Raw genomic sequence first — 21,635 nt, 5'->3', positions numbered from 1 at the left:
GAGGAACAGGCTCCGGGATGGCAGCTAAAGGATTTAAGAACCACTCCAGGGGACGGCAAGGCTCTGACAGCTCGCAGCCTTCCACCGTCTCTCTCACTTGTCAAGGGCAGCACGGTATGGGCAAGGTGGGAGCCGAGCAGATCCCTTGGTACTATTACCCTGCAAAGCGTGTGTGTCTCGGGTCGCTGGGATGGCCCCAGCGTGACGTTACTGAGGCTTTTTCTTACCAAAACGGGGGGGGGGGGGGGGGGGGGGGGAATAATCCAAGTCTCTTTAATTAAATTAGTTACCGTACAAACACCATAGGGTTTTGTACATGGAATAAATAGCGCGAGCCAAACCTGACGGCACTTCCACACCAGCCCCCGTGCCAGCGCGGTGGAGCCGGGGCCGCCGGCAGCGTGGCTCGGCTCAGCACAACACGGCACGGCTTGGCGCAGCACGGCTTGGCCCGGCTCCCTAGGAAGCTGTTCTGCCCCCCGAGGTCCTGTGGGGCTCGTCCTCCTCGGAGGCTGGGGAGGTGTCGCGGCTGGCGGGGGTACGGGGCCGGCGGGGAGCACCCCCGGCCTGGCAGACATACCACTCGCTGAGGTTGGTGACGGGTGGGGATAGGGCTGCGGCGCGGCCGCGGGGTGGCTCAGAGGCTGGGTCGGCCTCGGGGGGCAGGGGGCCGTCGGGGGTCCCGGCCGCCGGGTAGCCCTGGGAGCCTGGAGGTGGAGAGGGCGTCGGGGACTTGCAGTGGATCTTCATGTGCTTCCGCAGGGAGCTGGGGTGGGTGTAGGACTTGTCGCAGCCGCGGATCTTGCAGTAGTAGGGCTTGTCGGAGGTATGGACATGAGAGTGCTTCTTGCGGTCGCTGCTGTTGGCGAACTTCCTCTCGCAGCCGTCGAACTCGCACTTGAAGGGCTTCTCCCCTGCCGGGACACAGCAACGGCATCGTTACCGGCGGGCAGGCGGGAGGGGCACGGCCCTGCCCGCATTCTGCCCGCACCCCGCCCGCAGCAAGGCCGCTTGGTGCAGGCCCTCCGTAGTACAGCCTCCGGAGGCGAGCATCAGGGCACAGCCTCTCCTTCCTTCTGCCCCTCTCTCCCCTACCCCGCCCCCGACAGTCGTGACATGCCCCAGGCCTCCGATTTTCCCCTTGTGTTTCGCAAGGTGAACTGTGTGGCTGGAGAGCTCCGGGCCCTGCCTTGTTTGCCCTCTGCGACGCTGCCCTCGCATACGAGAAACTTTCATTACCGCTCTAATGACCAAGCCCAAACAAAACTCCTCAATGCCTTCGAGGGCTGGCGTTTGACGGCAGCCTGGCTCGCCTGGCATCTCTCCTGCGTAATCCTTTTACAGTGGGGCACTGCGCTGCGGGAGTAATTAGTTTGGGGAAAAGGAAAACAGCACCTGTTTAAGCGTCCCAATGGAAAGAAGGAGCACCCAGCAGCCCGTACTGTGAACCTGAAGGCTGAAGAGGATCACTCGGACGCTAGTGATGATAGCAGTAGCTAGTTACCTCAGACTGACTTGGGTCTAAAAATCTCCGGCCGACGTATTTTAAGACATTTACACATTGCTTAACAGTTAAAGGGGTTGTGAAAGTCAGCCCAGGGCGGGTTCGCCTGGCGTACCTTTCACCACCCACCCACATCGCCCACCCCCAGCTCCTGACCCTACCATACCCTGGGATGTATATGTTCTGGCACATATAGCCGTGCCCCGGACCGACCTTTGCCCACAGTTCCCGAGCAGGGCTGAGTAAATGCCTATTGCTGAGAGACTGGGGTGAGGGGGGGGAACGAAGAAAGAAGGGGCGGGAAGGGGGGGGCGTAAGGCACCAGATCCTTATACTGCTCACAGACTGGAGTTTCTCAACTGCAACTTTTTCTTTCCCTGCCATACTACACGTCAGCATGGAGCAGACAAACCTACACAGAATATCCTTGCAATGATTACCACGACTCAAAAATGCTGGTGGTTTAGTCATGGGCTACACGTGTTTTCAGATCTGAGCTCTTCGAAATAACACAGGAGCAATCAGTGGACTTTTTTTTTTTTTAAATTTACTTCTCTTCCCGTTTGTAAAACTGCCTCAACGCTTAACAAAAGAATGATGGGGGGAGAATACTTTTACTCTTAAAAGCTAGCTATTCCTCCTCGAATGTTGCTATAGAAACATGTGCCACCGCGTCAACTTTTTCGCCTACCAGCGAAGTGGTAGCTGGAGGAAAAATAAGTTTATATTTAAAAAAAAAAAAAAAAAAAAGCTAGGAGAATCTACCTCGCGGGTTTAAAGTGGAGCGTGGATGTTCATGGAAACCCCCGTATGCTCCCGTTCCCACCGAAACAAATCTTACTTCGTTTGTTCATTATTTACTCTTTCTCTCTCTCTCCCTCTCTCTCTTTGTTTTTTTCCTTTTTTTTCTTTTTTTTTTTTTTTTAACAAAACGAACCTCCCGGACGGTTTGGCCGATTTATATCTGAGTTACTTCAAGGATGTGGGCTCCCACATCCCGCTGCCGCCAGCGGCCCGCAGAACCCTCCAAGTGCAGACCTCCTGGTTCCGACCCATCGGGCCAAACCTCATTCTCTATAGTTGGGGCTTTAGGAAAGTGACTTTCTCCGTGGAATCACTCGTAGGCATCGTCCCGGGGGCTGTGCACGCCTCGAGGGGCAGGGGGAGAGTACTCCTCTCCTCCGACCCCCTCGGAAGTGCACAGGCCGTGGGCAGCTCCTCCTCGCCAACCTCCGAATAGAGACAACTCCAGTTCCACACAAATCCAGGAGTGGGGAAGGGCCGGGAGAGTCCATGGCACGCTGACGAGGGCGTCACGTCAGAGCTTAACCGTTTATAGATGGTTTCAATCGAAGGAAGGGGGAGAAACGCCGGTGGCCGTACTCCTCCCGGCAGAAGCAGGGTTGGCTGCGGGGGGGGGGCAAGAAAAGGGTTTGGGATCACTTTTTTTTTTCGGAGGGGGAGGACGAACTTGCAGGTAGGAATTGTCGGAAAAGCCTGGCAATCCTGAGCATTGTCTCCAGCGAGGGGGCAGGGATTTTGCAGGAGGAGGGGATTCCCACCGCCTTTAGGGTACGTCGGGGTTGGAGACAGTGATTTGTCCCCAAAATGAAGAAGCTGCAGGTCTCGGTGTGTAGCTCCCGAGATGGTGCTCTTGATGAAAACGGGGGGGAAATACAATCTAAACAAACCAAACACCTCCTGAACTACCGACATACCCTTTTTCCTGTAGAGTTACCATAAACACAGAAAATCACCTAATGATAGAAATACGGGTTATTATTTCCCACCTTCACAAAAAAAATACTCGTTGCAAACGAATAGTTTGTCAATGTTTCCTGCTCCCAGGCTGCACATAACTAAATTAAAGCTGAAGCGGCGAAGTTACTGTAGTCAATTTGATAGGGACTAGCAGAAGGTTTGAAATCCCTCGTCCACCCCAGAGCTATGCGTGGGGAAAAAACAGCTTCCTCGCTGCACTTCGTCGGGCCGAGCTGTAATTTTAGAGAGCCATTGCCCTCCACACCATGCCCTGAGGGTTGCTTTGTTGCAGCTGTCCCTTCTGCATAGTTCTCTCCCGTGGGCTCATGCAAAGGCACCCTCCCGTGGACTGTGTACCCCTCGAGAGATCAGGGGAGAAGGTCCCACTCTCCGCAGACCCCTCGAGGAGAGAACAGCTCCTGGGAAGGTGCGGGTAGCCCTCGGCTGCAAACTCCCTCGAATTACTTTTGCAGTGCTCCACGTACCACGCATGGGCCTTGGGATAATGCTCTCCCACATCTCTGAACTGCAGACTCTACCCAATGTGTATTTAAATTATATAAGGGGGTCCTCTTCCCACTGAATCCCTCTTTTCTGGACTAGCTCTTTCCTCCCACTTGGAACTGGGATGCAAAAGTTGAGTACCCTAGAAAGTTCCGCGGTGAAGTTTTGTTTTCCAGACAAAGAAAGATGGGGAAAGTTAGATAACAAAAACACTGCTCTCCAGTATTTAACTCGTTCCGTGGTGCCGTTAACACAACAATCCCCAAAAATGTCTCAAGCACCCTCATAGGACAAATTGACCCCCCAGCCCCGGCTCTGGTCGCAGTGAGTTGGGCATCCTCAGATGTCCCCAGCTATATATGAGGTTATGCACAACATATTCTAGAGATAACAATCTATAATCTTTTCCGCCATGGACCATTTGGTTTTACATCGGAACAACACGTTGCACGGACGCCGCTTTTCTCTTCCCGAGCAGCGCACAATAAATCAAGAAAGCAATTACAGCAACTCCACTTCCTTAAGTGTCCTCCAAGGAATAATATTTGTCTAGCACTATAAATCCTGCCTTCATTTCTTTGCGGCAGAGTTTTTACGCCCAGATCGAGAGGCATATTTCGAGGGTGGAGGGAAAGAAGGAGAAAAGATAGAAGGGGGGAAAAAAAGATAAGTGAAAAACAAACACGTTGAGAAAAGACTCAAACGCTTAAAACGCACCCAGAGCTCCTCCGGGAGCCACGCGCCGGGCCCAGCCTGCCCCCCGGGGTATTCCCCGGGCGTGCCGCTCCCTCCTCCCGCAGCTCCCGCTTCGCTAAATCGCGCCAGGCAGCCCAGATTGCTTTGAAGTTTCCTCCTTAGATCCACAGAGAGAGGCGTTCTTCAGCGAGCGCCTTCCCCCGCCCTGCTCCCTCCTCCGCGTCTCCGCGGGGCAGCCCCGGGAGCTGGTTCAGCGCCAGTAGCCCCGGCAGCTTCGGTAGTACCGGCAGTAACAGCAATCTCGGTAGCAGTGGCGGCGACAGCCGCAGTAGTCCCCGTATCATCGGTAGTCCCCATCGTAGCGACAGCCCCGTTGCGAGGGTAGCCCCATCAGCGCCGGTCACAGGAGCAGCCCTGATGGCGAGGGCAGCCGAGCAGCCCCCGCAACATCGGAGCCCGCAGAGCAGGGGAACTGCGCCCCCAAGAGCCCCCGCGGCCCCGTCTCCTTCGGGCCAAGCGACCCGCTCTCGGCTCTTCCTCGCTGCCAGAACCGGCAGGAAAAGCAGAACTGCCGTTCTTCTCGGGTGAGGGCCGCCAGGCTAGCCCCCCCGGGGTGCCCCGGGTATGGACGGCGTGAGCCGGCTCGGTCCGTCTCTGATGTTCTGTCTTCCGCCGGAGCTTCCATTTATCTCCCACCGGTCAGCTCGCTATTTATTACTCAGTGTATTTATCCGGTGGTGCCGAGATGCGGGTGTTGGAGGGGGTGGGGAGGGAGCTGCCCAAGATGTGGGGGGAGAATAGGGACGGGACACGTGTGTGCAGGGGCCGGGTGCGTGTGCGTGGCCGGGGGTGCGTGGCCCGTCTGCTGCCGAATTACTTATTCATGAAAAAGTCACATGTCCGGCGGTGCGTAGGAGAGGGGAAAAAGAGGGGGAACGGGAGAAAGAAACGGGGGAGGGAGAAAAAAAAAAAAAAAAGGAGGAAGCCCTTAGAGCCGAGGGAGGCACCCACCTGTATGAGTCCGCTTGTGGATCTTGAGATTTTCTGAACGGGCGAAGACCTTCCCGCAGCCGGGGAAGGGGCAGGGAAAGGGCTTCTCTCCCGTGTGCACTCGGATGTGGTTGATGAGTTTGTATTTCGCTTTGAAGGGCTTGCCTTCCCGGGGACACTCCTCCCAGTAACACACGTGGCTGTTCTGCTCGGGCCCACCGACGTGCTCCACGGTGACATGGCTCACCAGCTCCTGCATCGTGCTGAAGGTTTTGGAGCAAGGTTTCCTATTGCCCGGTGGCGGCGGCGGAGGCGGCTCGCGGTCGATCCACTTGCAGATCAGCTCTTGCTTTATGGGCTGCCTCATGTACCGCAGAAAGGCCCCGGCCGCCGCCGCCCCGACGTGGGCATGGTGGTGGTGATGGTGGTGGTGGTGGGGATGGTGCGGATGCCCGTGGCCGGCTGCCGCCGCTGCTGCCAGGTTGAGGTTGACTGAGCCGTAGCCCTGCAGCGCCGAGGAGGAGGCAGCAGCGGCTCCATAGTGCGCCTCGGCGCGTCCGTAGAACTCCCCGGCGGCGGCCGCCGCCAGCCCCAGGCGCATCTGCCCGTTAAGCGGCGGGTGGCGGCCGGCGGGAGCACCCTGCTCACCCGGCGGCGGAAAGGCGGCGTGCGCGCCGTCGGGCGCACCGTAGGTGCCAGCGGCCGAGATGAAGACGCCGTGGGGCGGCGGGTGAGGGAGGTGAGGGGAGCTGGCAGGCGGGTGCTGCTCGCCCAGCGCCCCGTGCACGGCGGCGGCGGCGGGCAGCTCCCGCCGCAGGAGGAAGTCCCTGCCTGCCGCCCCCCCACCCGACGGGTAGCCCGGGAGGACGGCGGGCGGCGCGTAGGCGGCGGCGGCTGCGGTAGTGGCGGCGGCGGCAGCAGTGGCGGCGGCAGCGGTGGTGGCGGCGGGTGCGGCGAAGGCGGCGGCGGCGGCGGTGAGCGCCTCGGGCGTGAGCTTGAGGGCGGAGGGCTGCGCCATGTGCTCGGGTCCGAGCGGCGTAAGGGCACCGCCGGGGTCGCCGCCCGCGTCCCCGGGGTGGAGGTGGGCCGCGTGGTGGGGGTGGACGTGGTGGTTCCCCAGCCCCGGGAAGCCTGTCATGTTCTGGTGAGGTTGGGGCTGAGACGCTGCCAAATCCGCTAATCTCAGTGTCGGGTTCCTCTTGCTCAAAGGGGGCTCCATAACGACACAGCCAAGCCCATCTACGCTCGCTGTTGTTATTTTTTTCCCTCTACCCGCCTTCAAAAACATGTATATATTAAGCGGCTCTTTAACTTCTTTTGTCTGCGCTCCTAACTCCGCGCATCCCCGGTCCCGCTCTGGCCGCCCGCGATTGGCAGAGCCCTCACCACACACTTCAGCAGCGCGGTGGGAAACACTGCTCGGACACGGCACCGGAGGGATTGGACAGATCCCGATGATTGGCAGCGGCTGGGGCTGCGCGATTGGCTCGCTTTCAGGCCGCCGGCGCAGCGGGGATCCGCCCCCGCCGCCCCAACCCCCCCAAACACTTACCTCCCCCCTCCCGCGCCGCCCCCCGAAGTTGCACTTGAAAAACTTCGCGCAGTGCCCGACGGGGCGCACCCGCCACTCCACGCATCCACACTACGCGCCCCGCCGGCAGCGGGCAGCAGCGGGCAGCAGCTGCCGCTCCCCCAGCGCCTGACAGGAAGGCCGGCTCGGAAGCACTGTGCTGCCGTGTTTATGTTTGAGGGACCGCGGGTTTTCTCTCCTCGCCTCGGAGAAACCCACGCGGGGCCGAGGCTGTGTGTGCTCATGTCCCAAGCAGGAGGATGAAGGCAGCGCGAAGGGAAGGCAGCCAACGTCTTCCTAAAACAGAAGGGGAAAGGGGGGAGGGGAGAAGAATTTCTTTCCTTTAAAAAATAAATTAGTAAGCTGACGCGGGGAGAGGCAAGCAGCACATGTTAGGGAAAAGTTTTGGGAGCCTGAGTTCGGCCGTGTAGTTGAGGGTTTCCTCCTTCTGAGGTGCCTCTCAGCCCCTTCCCAGGCTTCCTATTGGAGAAACTCGCCCCATGCCCATCGGGGGGCTGCCAGTCTTAACTGAGCAACGGCAAAACAGGGACGAAAACGCCGCTGTTAAATGCCCCGGAGCATCGATGTCCCTCGACTCTTTTGGGCTGCCAGGGAGAGAGAGGGGAGGCGGGCTGGGAAACAAGAGTCTCCGTCTAGGAGGTGTCTGCTAGAAGCTGCTGATCTCGAGAAAAAAGGAAGGAAAATTAGGGGGAAACCCTAAAGAAGAGAGCTAGAAGGGGAGGAAGGGCAGGAAGGAGAAAGATCACCCCTGGGGTGCTGTGTGTGTAGGTCCTGGAAGTGAAGCTCTTTTGGAGTGCCAAAATTGCCCCTTCAGCACAAAGGAGGATGCTGCCGTTTGGGGTTGCCGAAAAGGCAGGGCTGGGGCTTTCCCTGACAAACAAAAAGAGGGAAAATAGCATTGCCCTGAGTTTTCTTTGGAACCTTGGGAAGAGAGGCGGCCTTTATTGATATGTCATCTTCTCTCCTAAGGCTGTTGGTGCTCCTGGGAACTCCTGGCTCTCCGGCACTCCCTTTAAAATGCGATCAGGGTTTGCCTGCCCTTCCCCGCTTGCGGACAGCGAGGGACGCTCCTCCATCACGCCAGGAGAAGAAAAGGGGAGGAGGATACCAGCGGACACCCACCCCCCACCCCCGCCACCCACCTCAAGGCTACCCAGTCCCCTTGACCAAACTAAATCTGCGTGTCCCTTCCTCAGCCCCTTGCCGATACACGTTCAAAAGAAGTCCGACCTGGTCCTGCATGCCCTGGGCCAAGTTCCAGTCCTCTTCTACTCCCTCCCACCGCTACTCACCTGGGGAAAACTCTCAGGATTTGGCTCACGGCTGCCAAAAGGGGGCAGGGGCTGTATCTCAGAAGTCGTCCCCACGACAAGCCACGGCTGCCCCCAGCACCCAAGAGGGAGCAAGACCAAACGGTGCCCTCCCCACGGGAGCCGAACGGGTGCTCATGGCTCTCCTGGACGGGATGGGGGTTTCAGTGATGCTGCAAGGCAAGGAACGAGAATAAATAATCTCTGGGGTTTTAAAAGGGACTGCTCGATGGGTTTATTGCACAGTAAAAAATTATCTCAAACTAGCCGTACGTCTATGCGGGTATCTATATACATATTATACATATATTTTCTAAACATGCATGGCGGGGGTGCCCCCCTCCAATTCTGGGCACGTTGCTGGACGGAGGTCCCAAAATCTCCTGGTGTGACGGGAGGTGCCGTGGAGGTGAAGAAGTGGAGCACGGCTCCGCGGTACCTTGTGCATGCTTCCTTGTCCCTCTCTTGTTAAACGCAGCGTAATATGTATCTGTTATCGATTTAATATGTCTTAATTAAAGTATATCCCCCCGATAAATTTCTTTTTATGAAGGGTTATAAAACAAAGAAAATATTTTATAGCTGGGTAATAGGGGGCTGACCTGTAACTGTGGGGAGGGGGTGGCAGAGACTCACGTGGACAATTGCCTATTTTAAGGATTCACTGCAAACGCCGGGAAGCAAAGGTAGCTGCGTGGGTCGGGACGGTTTTGGACAGTGGTTTCGGGCCGTGAAAAAATTCAAGTCCAATTAGCACACCGATCCTAGCTCAGGCACAGGTTACCGCAGTATAAGGAGACGGGTGGTGCCACCGTAGTCTCCAATCTCCCCAAACTCCCGGCAGCGCCCGTCGGGGGTCCGACCCGCGCCCTACTCTCGCGGTGCAGCCGGCAGCAGAGCCCTTCCTCCGTGCCCTGCTCGCAGGCAAACCCGCAAAGGGACACCGGGGAAGCCTGCAGAGGCGAGGTAAAAGCCTGGAAGCCCTCAGATACATTTCGTAAGGGTTCCTCTAGAAACCGAGCTCAGGCTATCGTCTCCAGGAGGTGTTTGATTGTAAAAAATGTTGTGCTATAAGTCACATTATGTAAATGAATGCTAATGATCATGAACACCATTTACAAACAATCATCTTTAATGCACGTCTTATTGATAGTTAGGGAGCGGGGAGCAATATTTTATGACGTGTGAAACATTCTTCTGGGGAACCATTAGAAAGTGAGCGTGGTTGCTGCGCTCCTCGGCAAGCCCTCCAAATCTCCCCAGATCTGCTAAAATATCTTACCACCCTCCCGACACGTCGTGGGTGGTTTTCTTCTCTCGTGGGGCTACCTTGAGGCGTGAGGGAGACTGTGGTGCGGATCCTGGCTCTGGGTTCCTCCAGTGGCAGGCAGGATCGTCTAAAATCACAGCCCCCCAGTACCCCCTCTCACCATCCCGTCATGGGGACAGCACTGAGGAGATGGGACCACGGGTGAGATGGTCATGGCTGCCCACGTGCAAGAAGTGGAGAGAGTGAGATGATTTGACGGCGAGGGAGGTTCCCCGCCCCTCCTTTCTGGAGGGGATCAGGGGATGGATATTTTATGCCCTTAAAAATAAACTTCTCCTGCGCCAATAAACGCCCCCTTCTCAATCTCCTCTGCACCCAAGAAGGAGCCCAGAGGCTGGAACATGGCCCCAAGAGGGTATCGGCACCATGCCCGCTGTCGGAGCTGCTGCGGCTGACAAGGCGACCGGGACCAGGACACGCCACACGTTTGAGATGGGGACTTAGAAGCAAAAATCTGGGAGCTGCTGTTTTCAACATGCACCTCGCCAGGGAAAGAGGGGGGCTATTCTCGCACATCCCCTTTGGGGATTTGTTCAAATAGGAAAAAAAAAAAAAAATTTCCACCTTTATATATGTGTGTGTGTGTGCGCGAGACAAAGAGATAGAGACAGCCTCAGGAAACTCAGGACAAATTTTTGCACTGTGCTCTTTCTTCCCCCACCTTCCACTCTCCCTGTAGCTGAACGTCACCGTTGGAAGAAGCTGTTGAGATAAATCAAATAGTGACACTTTGACGGCTTTACTTGTATAAGCAATATGGTTACCATATGGCACTGTTATTTATGAATGACAGTATAAATTGTATTACAAAGTCCATCGCCCTTTACCTGTGACACTTCTCTCCCGCCCGTAACGTTTATATGGACATCTCCAGACGAAAAACGATGCATCTAATAAAACTCTGTGTAGCTGCTACATTTTAGGGGCGTCGCGCTCGGTCTGTACCGGCTGCGCAGCAGGGCGTGCAGGGGAGCGAACGCGAGGAACGCAAAATACTCGGCGCTGAGCTGCAGCTGGGCAGAGCAGGGACACCGGCTGCCGCTCGGCCGATATTCCCGGCCTGGCAACCAGCGCCAGGCTGTTCCTTGCGCCGTCCGCTTCACGCCATCGCCGACGAGAGAGAGCTTTTATACGTCAGCTTCTTGTTTTACACACACATATACGTATGTGAGACGGAGAGAGCAGTAAGTATTAATGGCATGAAAGTGAAGTGCTCCTTTCTGAAGCCCCCGCCCTGCCTAGCGGGTTTTCATTAAAAACAAACTAATTAATAACAATAATAATTTTTAAAAACCCAAACAACAACAACAAAACCCCCCAACCACAACCAAGCAGCACATTTGAGAGTCACAGCTTTGGCTGAGATTTTCGTTCTTTCCCCTTTTTGCTTTTACATTAGACTGACAGTAAAAGCCTGACAAAGAACTTTTGTCCCAAAGCGTGTTTTACAGAGGGAGGCTTCAACACAACACATGTGGTCTTCACGGGTCATAGGTCGAACGGCCTAGAAGTGCCTCGGATCAGCACCATCAAAGGTAACCTGCAACTTAATATCCTGTTGATGAGCTTGTTGAATTTATGAGTGTCTGTGATACAGACAACGGTGCAAATGATTCCGCTCAATTGGCCTCTTCTTCCCCCGCTATGGGCTGGCTGCACATCCCCTCCCCGCCCCGCATCTCCTCCCTTTAACTCCGGGGAGAAGCGAAGGCTGAATTTGGAAAGAAAGCTCCTCTCTGCCCACCCCGGCCGGCCTTTCCACCTCTTTCCCCGGCGAGACTGCATCCTCCGGTGTCTAGAGAGGAGCTGGCTTCCTCACCCCTCACCCCCAGTCCGGGGGCTGTGACATCCGCCTGGGGAATGGGGTGAGAAAATTAGGGTGGTATATGCGTTCCAGTAGAAGGAAAAAAATTGCTCTAGCTCGTCTCTATAGTTCCTAACACCCCCACCCCCGCCTCCCCCCGCCTCGCTTCGCATCAGCAAGAATAAGAGCGGAGCACTTTTAAGGAAAATCTCGGAAAACTTACAAAGAGGGGAATGATTTCCCGGGAAGTCTGACGTGTGCTCTGCAGGTCTGGCACCTCCAGAAACCTGTTGAAAAACTTCTGTCAATAAACCAGTTTAGCACCGACTTTGACCGATAGCTTCCCTCTTTCGAGAGCTGTCGTGAGCCGAGGGCTGAGTTGCCGGTGCCCGATAAGCGAGTGCGGGGCGGGCTGCCGGTGCCTCTGCCCCCTCCACGCCCCTGCTCCCTTCCCTCGTTACCCCGTGACACAGGGAAAAAGGGGATTGCGGTTCAGAGGGAAAATAACTCTTCTTAGGAGGGACAGCAACGTGACTTTGAACTTGGATCAGCTCCTCTGCTTCCTGCAGAGAGAGTAGGGCTGGAGCCCTGAAAGAATAGCCGAGCGCGGCCAGCCTGCGGGGACTCCGGCTGGAATCCAGCGGGTCCCCCCCTCAAAGCGCCCCAGTGCCGGCGCCACTGAGCGAGCAGACAGTGGGGGGAGGCAAGAGGGCAGGAAAGAAAGGAAAGGAAAGGAAAGGAAAAAAGGAAAGGAAATAAGGAAAGGAAAGAAATAAAGGAAAAAACAGACGCGGGGGGGTGTATGTGTATGGGAGTAATGGAAGGAAAGAAAATTTAAAAATTGTTAAGAAGAAAAAGAAGGAAAGAAATAAAGAAATGTCTGAAAGCAATAAAAAAGCAAAGGGAGAGAGGAAGGGAGGAAGGGTGGAAGGAAGGAAAGAAGGGAAAAAGAGAGAAAGAATGAAAGCAACCAAGCAGAAAATAATCCAGAAAGTACTTGGTTGTTTTTTTCCTTTGTTTTGTTTTGTTTTCCCCAAACCAAAATACAAAGCAGTATTCCTGAACATTTTGGTTATTTTTCTAATATCAGGTGGGTTTTTTTGTTTGGGTGGGGTTTTTTTTGTTGTGGGTTTTTTTGGGGTTTTTTTTTTTGGGTTGTTTTTTTGGGGGAGGGGGAAAGGATATTCAAGGGTCCAGTTTTCTGTATGATTTTTTTCACTGATCCAGAGGCAGATGATACAGGAGACCAAGCTTTCCTTTACAATTTGGGCTCTCGAAATCCCCCGCAGCGATGAAGCCTCTTCTCAGACCTCCACCTCAGAAATCTTTCAGAGAAGGAAAATAGAATTTCTTCACAGACTGTCCCTGGAAGCCTGGGGGGTCAGAACAAGATCAGCATATGCTCTCAAGATGCAGCTTGGGAAGGCAAGGTCTGAGGAACAGACACTCCTGCCTGCAAAGACAGGATAGAGTGACGGCATGGCGAAGAGGAGAGGGATGTTGTCATCAGAGGTGTAACTCTGCAGTAATATTCAGTTTATCTTCTAATGCCTATTTTGGATTGGAAGGAATCCCATTTCTCCCAGGATTAAATCTTCACCTTGTTCAAAGAATAATGTCCGGACTGCCACATTTCAGCCACTTTCGGATAGGCTTAGAGATCTTTTAACTATTTAGTGACAGCGATGGGGAAAACCCTATTTAAACAATCCTAGTACGCAGTGCTACCTTTCCCTCCCATCTTCCTTTCCTCCCTTCCTTCCTTCCTTCCTTCCTGCCTCCCTTCCTCCCTTCCATTCTTCCATTCTTCCTCCCTTCCATCCTTCATCCATCCATCCATCCATCCATCCATCCATCCATCCATCCATCCACACATCCATCCATCCATCCATCTATCCATCCATCCATCCACCCACCCATCCGCTGAAAAAGCCCTGCTCAAGCGCTGGGTCCAGATTTGAGTGTGCTCTGTGCGTGATGCGGGATTTAATGCTGCAAGGAGGAATGTCACGGGGAGAATTTTCAAATGCCCCACCAAACCCCTCAACCTCCTAAATTTTGGGTTGCTTCTTCACCAAGCAGAGAGCTGATGGGAACCGAGAGGCAAGGTTAACAACAGCACAGTTAGGATGACAAATGTTATGTTGGGGTTTAATTTTTACAAAGCCTTATTTATTGGCGAGCTGCTGGCCCCGAGATGATTATTTTTCAGCCACTACAAAACAAACCGAAGCAGGGGCCAGACATGTATTTACTGGAGGGGGAGGGGAAGGGGACTTGTTTGCTCTGTGTGTGTGGCGGCTGTACGGGTTTTTTTTATTATTCCTCCCGTGTAAGAATCCGGTTTCCAAATAACAATGTCAGGGTGGGGTTTGGGGTTCGCTTTCTCTCTCTCTCACCTTTTTTTTTTTTGTTGTTGTTGTTAAGAAAGGGGAGAGTAAAGGAAAAGTCCTAAAGCATCTTGCTCTCGGATGCACATTCACAACACATGCATATCGACTCCCGCACAAGTGGTTTAAAAGCCCAAACAACCAAGGCGACCGTTTCCTTTTCTTGGTTTTTTTTTTTTTTTTTTTTTAAATTTTAATTCCTTCCCCACTCCCCGCAGCTGCGGTAACTCCGCCAGCGTGACTTTTATTTTATTCCCTTCTCGCTCCCTTTATTATTGATCATGAGTTTAATTTGCTTTAAACCCAAAAGGGGAAAAGGGCTGCAGGATGGTCTAGTTCCTCCCTCTCGCCGCCACCACCTAAAAAAAAAAAAAAAAAAAGGCATCCCCCTTCCCCCTCCCCCGCTCGCCCCAGCCCCCTGTTTATGTTTTAAGCCCCTCGCTTTGTTTGTTTGCCTCCCGAGGCAGGATCGCATAGCCAAGCGCACATCGATATTTTCCGTGCGTGTGCCTCGTCGAGCCTCTCCCCTCCGCGCCACGCCACTCCTTCCCCCCGCCGTGGGGGGAGGCGGAGGGGAACGGACACCTCTACCCCCCACTTAAAAAAGAAAAAAGAAGAAGGAACCGTCGACAGTCATGGGCTGAAGGGGGCCACCGGGGCCGAGCAGGGCCGGGGCCATGCCGTAGCGAGTGGGGGCCGGCCGAGGAGAGAACGGCGGCGGCAGGGCGGGCAGGGCGCGGGGCGGCAGCGCCGCCATTAGCCGGTGGCCGGGGACGCCCGGATGGACGGGGCGGCTCGGGCCAATGAGCGGGCGCCGGGAGAGCGGCCGGGCGGCGGGTAAAGGCGGTGTTGGGAGAAGAGTCGCCAGTGCGGGCGGGGAGAGGGAGAGAGGCCTGGGGTGGGAGGGAGAAAGGGAGGGAGGGAAGAAAAATAGGGGGAGTGAGAGGAGGGGGGAGAAAAATAAAAAGCCGCCGCCTCGGCAGCGCCCACCGAAATAAACAGAGGAGAGAGACGGAGTGAGGACGCGAGCAGAGCGGGGCTGCAACTCCGCCGGCCCGGCCGTGCCGCTCCGGCCCCGGAGCTCCACGGCCCCTTCCCGGCCCCTGCCTCCCCTCCCCTCCCCACCCCACCCCCACTGCCGTCCTTATTGTTTTTAATCCGCCTCCGGCACCCCTCCCTCTTCCCCCTCTCCCCTCTCCACGCCCCTCCGCGGCGGCGGGCAGAGGCGGCGCGGGGCACCCCCCGAGTCCCTTCGCTCCGTGGGAACCCGCGGCTGCAAGTTTTTCTCCGTGAGAGACACCGCTAATGCCCGGCGGAGGATAAAACGAGAGCAGGGGCCCGGGGCTGGCGGGGGGCCTGAGGCGGCGGGGAGGGCCGCGGTCCACGCGGGGAGCGGCGCGGAACAGGGCGGGCTGACATCCCGGTGGCGGCGGAGGGGGTGGCGGTGGCGGTGTGTTTGTGCGTGAGTGTGTGTGTGTGTGTGCGTGCGTGCCGCAGGGAACGGCCAGGCGAGCTTTGCCCCCCCTCCCCGTCCCCAGCCCCGTCCCTCCCCTGCTCCCCCTCCCCTCCCCTGCCCGCCCCCGCCTCATCTCCTTTAATACACTTTGGTTCTCCGCTCGCCTTTGGACTCTGCTCTGCCTGGCTCCGGATACGGCTCCGGCGGCGGCGGCTGTGGGCCGGTGCGGTCGCGGGCGGCGGCGGCGGACGGGGGACGCGGCGACTGCCGGGGGGAAGCGGCGCGGAGCGGCGGCCCCGCGCCGTGCCGGGCGGGCGGCAGCAGCCCGGCAGCGGTAGCGGGGTGGCGGCAGCGGCAGCGGCGGCGGCGTCCCCGGAGTGGAGCGGACCATGCTGCTGGACGCCGGCCCGCAGTTCCCGGCCCTCGGTGTGGGCACCTTCGCCCGGCATCACCACTCGGCCGCGGCGGAGATGCAGGACCGGGAGCTGAGCCTGGCAGCGCAGAACAGCTTCGTGGACTCGGCGGCGGCGCACATGGGCGCCTTCAAGCTCAACGCCGGCGCTCACGACCTCTCCCCCGGGCAGAGCTCGGCGTTCACCTCGCAGGCGCCCGGCTACCCCGCCGCTGCCCTGGGGCCCCACGCGGCTCATGTCGGCTCCTACTCCGGGGCACCCTTCAACTCCACCCGGGACTTCTTGTTTCGCAGCCGTGGCTTCGGGGACTCGTCGCCGGCCGGCGGGCAGCACGGCATCTTCGGCCCTGCGGCCGGCAGCCTGCACCACCCGCACACGGACGCTCAGAGCCACCTCCTCTTTCCAGGCATTCACGACCAGCACGGCCCCCACGCCTCCCAAAACGTTCTCAACGGGCAGATGCGCCTGGGCTTGCCGGGGGAGGTGTTCGCCCGGTCGGATCAGTACCGCCAGGTCTCCAGCCCCAGGACTGACCCGTACTCGGCGGCTCAGCTGCACAACCAGTATGGCCCCATGAATATGAATATGGGCATGAACATGGCAGCTCATCACCACCATCACCCAGGTGCCTTTTTCCGCTACATGCGGCAGCAGTGCATCAAGCAAGAGCTCATCTGCAAATGGATCGACCCTGAGCAGCTGAACAACCCAAAAAAAAGTTGCAATAAAACTTTCAGCACCATGCACGAGTTGGTCACCCACGTCTCTGTGGAGCATGTTGGGGGACCCGAGCAGAGCAACCATGTCTGCTACTGGGAGGAGTGTCCCCGGGAAGGCAAGCCCTTCAAAGCGAAATACAAACTGGTCAATCATATCCGAGTGCACACGGGAGAGAAACCCTTCCCCTGCCCTTTCCCCGGCTGCGGAAAAGTTTTCGCCAGATCAGAAAACCTCAAAATTCACAAAAGGACGCATACAGGTAATTCGGGTTTTTTTTCGGCAGATTTCTCCCCTCGGTACCTGTATATATATGCATAAATTTATTTGTTTTTATATAAGTTTATATATATGTAAACAGGTCGAGGCTCAGACAGAAATATAAAATGATGAGAGTGATAAAATAAGGATGATCCTGTTTAGTATTTATTTTCCTGCTCCGTCACACGGCTGCATTTGTTTTGGTTTCCTCCTCAGCATCCTCTCACAACCTCCCTACCCTCCACTCCCCCACACCTCCTTTCCCAGATTTCGAAAGGATATTTTCCTGAATTCTTTTCATTCGCGGGGTTGAGCAATGTAGATTCGTTCTGAGGCTCGGCGGGGTCTTTCCACAGAAATGTACAACACGTTGCAAACTAAATTCTGCCGTCCTGCTAAAAGACTGAAGACGTCTATATGTGTATACACACACACATATATATGGGAAACGCCTTATACATTTGCAATGCGCGGCGTATTTGCATGTAACTTCAGCGCTTGTGAGCATGGTTTTCATGTGTGGATGCCGACAGAAACTATATAATTCTGTGCAAAATCCGTCATTAGTAAAAAAAAAATCCCTTTGGAAGTGGCAAAATGTCCCTTTTTGGCAATGCTTTCCATTAAGTTTAAATGGTGTGAGCAAGGCAATAAAATGTTCTCATTCCACCTGAAAGAGGAAAAAAAAAAACCAACAAAAAAAAGGAAGTGTTTTGAAAGTCTCACTCGCGGTGAATTACTGTGCTTTTGCAACTGTTTATTAAAATTATGTGGTAGGGAACAGAGGATCTGAGGCTCGGAAACTTCCACCCGAATCAGGTGGAAGAGGAGCGAAGCAGCTCAGGCTTTCCCCAATGGAAAAATCGCCTGAGCCGAAGGGTAACAAAAATAATCGCATCCTCCCGCCTCATCTATTATTCATTTACTACTCCTGCCGGCTCGAACCGTGCCAGACTATTTCATAAAAGACGGCCAAATATTTTAGCGACTTCCACTCCAAATATTTACCCGGGGAAAGGCTAAAAATCTCGAGGCCTATTGTTTTCTCAAGTGTGAAGCCCGATGCGAGGTGCCAGACGAGCTTTAACAAGGTTTAAAATTTGAGAAATGTATTTGCATGAGATGCCCGCGCTGAAGTCATTGTGTCTGAGCGGATGTCTTTAAGAAACAATTTAGGTGCTAATGGAATTTAACGTTAAATGCTTCCCCCCCTCGCCCTCCAAAGGAGGGGGGATGTGGAGTTCTCACCTCGAAATTACTCCCCGGCATTTGGAGTCCTGGCAAGCAGGGCGAGAGGGATCTCTATGAAAATTAAATGAAGTATTTTACAGACGTTTAGTTTTCCCAGCGGATGTACGTTTATCTCGAATATCCATACACGAAACAATCTGCTCGGCCTTAAATCTGCCGGTAATGGTTTTCAGTTTAACAGGATAGCGGATATGGTACCGAAGCGAAACGGCTTCATGCTTTTTTGCGCTTTTTTTGCGCCTTTTTAAAATTTTATCGCTACTATTAATTCCCCACCCCACCCCACCCCCGGAGCTGGCTGTGCGTCGACACCAGTTGAAATTACACGAGGCAGGATGCCCGTGTGTGTCTATGTGTGTTTGGTAGGAAAACAAGCCGGGGGCCAGGCACTGCCTCGGTGAGAGTGAGGCAGTGGTCACTGAGGTGGTGGGGGCCGAGACAAAATCGGCCTCTTGCTTTGGGAAGATGCTGGGCGAAGGGACCGGAATCGGTGGGTCGAGAAAGGAGCGGGAGAAGGGAGTTGGGGAGGCAGTCGGGACCTGGGCTGCGTGGGGACTGCGCGGACTTTGCGCGAGAGCAGCCGCGCTCATTCCGGTCGTTCCGCCGCTCTCTTGCAGGGGAGAAGCCCTTTCAGTGCGAGTTTGAAGGCTGCGACCGGCGCTTCGCCAACAGCAGCGACCGCAAGAAGCACATGCACGTCCACACCTCGGACAAGCCCTACCTGTGCAAGATGTGCGACAAGTCCTACACCCACCCCAGCTCCCTGCGGAAGCACATGAAGGTACCCGGCCCCGCAGCCGGCGGCGGGAGGCGGGAGGGCGGCCGTTCCGCACCGGGCGCCCCATCGGGGCGGCGGGCGGCGGGCGCGGGGCCTGGGGGTGGCGGGCCGTGCCGGCGGCGGGGGGAGCGCCCGGGGGGCGGCGGCGGCCTCCTCGTCCCCCCTCCACCCGGCCGTGTTGCCTTTGCCCCCCAGGTGCACGAGTCGTCCCCGCAAGGCTCCGAATCCTCCCCAGCCGCCAGCTCCGGCTACGAGTCCTCCACCCCCCCGGGGCTGGTGTCCCCCAGCGCCGAGTCGCAGAGCACCAGCAACCTCTCCCCGGCTGCGGCGGCAGCGGCGGCGGCAGCGGCGGCGGCTGTGTCCGCCGTGCACCGGGGAGGTGGCAGCGGCAGCGGTGGAGGCGGCGGCGGCGGCCACAGCGGCCTCTCCTCCAACTTCAACGAGTGGTACGTGTAAGGCCCCGCCGGACTGCTCTGCACGGCCCCTCCGTGCCCTCTGCTCCCCTCCCGCCCCAGAGGCGGCTGCAGCGGCGGGCAGGAGGGAGAGAACCCGCCGGAGATGCGCCAGGAGGTGCCACCGCACCTACTGGCAGAGACATGACAACCGAGCAGAATGGGGACGGGGATCTTTATCTTCCCACACCCCTTCTGCCTTCGGGTCTTTTTTTGTTGTTGTTGTTGTTGTTGGATTTTTTCTTTTATTTCTTTTCGAGAACACTTTGAACCAGAAAAAAAAAATCTATAAAAGTATGTTCTGAAAATGTAACAGAACTAGTAAATAAATAGAGGAATGGAAAGAGGAGAGAGAGGGGCAGAAAACCCACCCCATATGCCACCAACACACCACCCAGCAAAAGCCTTCTCAAGCCGACGTAAAGAAACTCTCTCCGGAGCCTCCAGACAAAAGATCAGAGACTCAAACCCCTCCGACCCTGCGCCTGCCCGCCCGGAGCCGTCAGCACCCTCCTGCCCCACGAACTGTGTACATAGTGGCCCTCTCCTTCCTCCAGCGAGGTGGGAAACGAAGTTTTCCTGGATTCTTGGTGTATAGAAGCTTACCCCTTTTGTAAACCGCGGATTGGTCCCCCCCCCTTTTTTTTTTGGGGTCTCTTTCTTTTTTCCTCTTCCTCCCTCCCTGAGAAACTGATGGACTTGTTTTCTTTTCTCCTGCTCCCCCTCCCTGCCTCCATCTCTCCTTTTTTAGTTCACTTCTTTAAAAAAAGTAAGGTGGAAGAAAAAATGGTTTCTTTTGTAATTGTGATATCTTGAATATTGTGTTCCTTTTTAAGAGGCAACTTGATTGTAAACTGCATTTCATCTATAGACTGGGGAAGAAATACCGTGCCAAAGTCTCCATTCTGTTACTCACAGACACACACTCGAACAATGCTTGTGAATGTATTTTTTTCTGTTAGCTGGGTTTACATGTGATGTTTTAGTGCTTTTGCAAGTTCAATTTGTTAGTTCCTGTTCAGAAGATTGTGAGGAAAAATAAACGTTGTGCCGTTAGCTTTTCTGTAATAACACCCTCCCTTCTGTAAATACCTGTTACCATATTTATCCATTTGTAATTAAATTATGGTATTAACTTGCTACAGAGGAAACAGTATTTATAAAGAATGTTTCTTAACTATAAATATGTACAATTGTGAGCATAAACTGTTTCAGATTTTTTATTTTAAGGTTTTAAGTGGTTTCATCATTTCTTGTGATATGTTTTGAGAGTAATGCATACAGAAATATAATAAAACGTGTTGAAACTGCATGAGCTATTTCCTTTCTATAACACGGGCTCTCTGAAACCTGCACTAACACAGCTGAGGGGCTGAGCCACAGTTACAAAACAAATCAGTTTTTAAAATCCACCCTGTTTTGGAGCATGAGGACCTCTTCCAGGTGGGCTCCTCGTAAAAAAAAACAAACCCACAAACAAAACAAACAAACAAAAAAACCCAACAAAAAAACCCCAACCAAACCAAACCAAAACCAAACCACTTAAATAAACTGGGAAGAGCCCGAGTAAAACAAAAAAAGGTGAGGACTTTCATCTTCCCCAAATGGTGGACAAGGCGGGATCTTCTCCATGAAGATCTTCACACAAGAGTGCAGCTACCTTCTTCTTCTGCCATACATAGTCTCATCCCTCTTTCCCGATGCGTGTGTGCTTTAGGGAGCTCGTTGCCTCACAGGGTGACAAGGCAGGACGAAGGTGGAAGGGCAATGGCCAGGCGCTGAGCTCCGAGCAGAGCAGCTTTGTGCCGTCAATACTATCCTGCGTCTCCCGTATTTTTGGTAACCTCCCTCCAGCCTTGGAGAGGACAAAGTGGCGATGCCCGAGAGGTAATTTGTCCCCTCGAGGTCTTTTTCCTCCTTTCTCTCTCTCGTTTTGTTTTTGCTTTTGTTTGTTTTCGGTGTCTTTTATTGGTTGGTTGGTCGGATTTTTTTTAGCCCAGGGAGAAGTTTGAGTTTTAAGATGAGCCGGGGACCGAGAACTGCCGGGCGATGCCTTTCCTGGGGCGCCTGACGGAGTGTGACTGACGGAACTGCCCTTTTGGGGCCGTCAGCCAGCGGGTCTCCGAGCAGAGTCTACAGTACCGGGACACCAACGGCGCGCGTTAGAGCAGCCGAGAAATCGTGTTAAAATCTCAGCTTTGCCAAGCCTCTGAAATGTGCCCCGACGAGGAGGCAGCGCTGTGAGCCGGGCTCCGAGCGCCCTGCGGTGGCTGCACTGCCTTCAGCAGCAGTTTGTGTAGAGGGAGAGAGACCTTTGCTCCGCACACCCGGCCGACCCCATCACCGCCCCCCGGGCTAGTTGTGGCTTTGGTTTTTTCTGGCTTTGTCCCCTGTTCTAATATCAGTAGAGGTGTCCCGAGCACAGCT

General features: G+C 55.2%; 2 protein-coding genes across 2 annotated transcripts; one reads left to right on the top strand and one right to left on the bottom strand.

Annotated features, from left to right (window-relative positions):
• Positions 1 to 250: 250 nt before the first annotated feature.
• Positions 251 to 6,956, bottom strand: ZIC5 (Zic family member 5). The gene is given in 4 exon segments (XM_054162960.1): positions 251 to 914; positions 5,477 to 6,337; positions 6,340 to 6,407; positions 6,409 to 6,956. Coding segments are annotated over 4 exon segments (1,719 nt in total). The 5' UTR covers positions 6,744 to 6,956; the 3' UTR covers positions 251 to 459.
• An 8,657-nt stretch (positions 6,957 to 15,613) lies between these two features.
• Positions 15,614 to 19,851, top strand: ZIC2 (Zic family member 2). The gene is made up of 3 exons (XM_054162961.1): positions 15,614 to 16,728; positions 18,596 to 18,759; positions 18,952 to 19,851. The coding sequence occupies exons 1-3, from the start codon at positions 15,726 to 15,728 to the stop codon at positions 19,210 to 19,212; spliced, it is 1,428 nt and encodes a 475-aa protein (XP_054018936.1). The 5' UTR covers positions 15,614 to 15,725; the 3' UTR covers positions 19,213 to 19,851.
• Positions 19,852 to 21,635: the final 1,784 nt, after the last annotated feature.

Source organism: Dryobates pubescens, chromosome 7, assembly GCF_014839835.1.
Source record: "Dryobates pubescens isolate bDryPub1 chromosome 7, bDryPub1.pri, whole genome shotgun sequence".
NCBI classification, from domain to species: domain Eukaryota; kingdom Metazoa; phylum Chordata; class Aves; order Piciformes; family Picidae; genus Dryobates; species Dryobates pubescens.
The sequence above is the reverse complement of the archived record's forward strand: the minus strand, read 5'-3'. Positions and strand labels throughout refer to the sequence as shown.

Bases quoted from the DNA above. Each gene is read 5' to 3' on its own strand.
- ZIC2 (XM_054162961.1), top strand. From the start codon at position 15,726: ATGCTGCTGGACGCCGGCCCGCAGTTCCCGGCCCTCGGTGTGGGCACC. The intron at 16,729-18,595 runs GTAATTCGGGTT...GCTCTCTTGCAG, and splicing joins TCACAAAAGGACGCATACAG to GGGAGAAGCCCTTTCAGTGC. The intron at 18,760-18,951 runs GTACCCGGCCCC...TTTGCCCCCCAG, and splicing joins CCCTGCGGAAGCACATGAAG to GTGCACGAGTCGTCCCCGCA.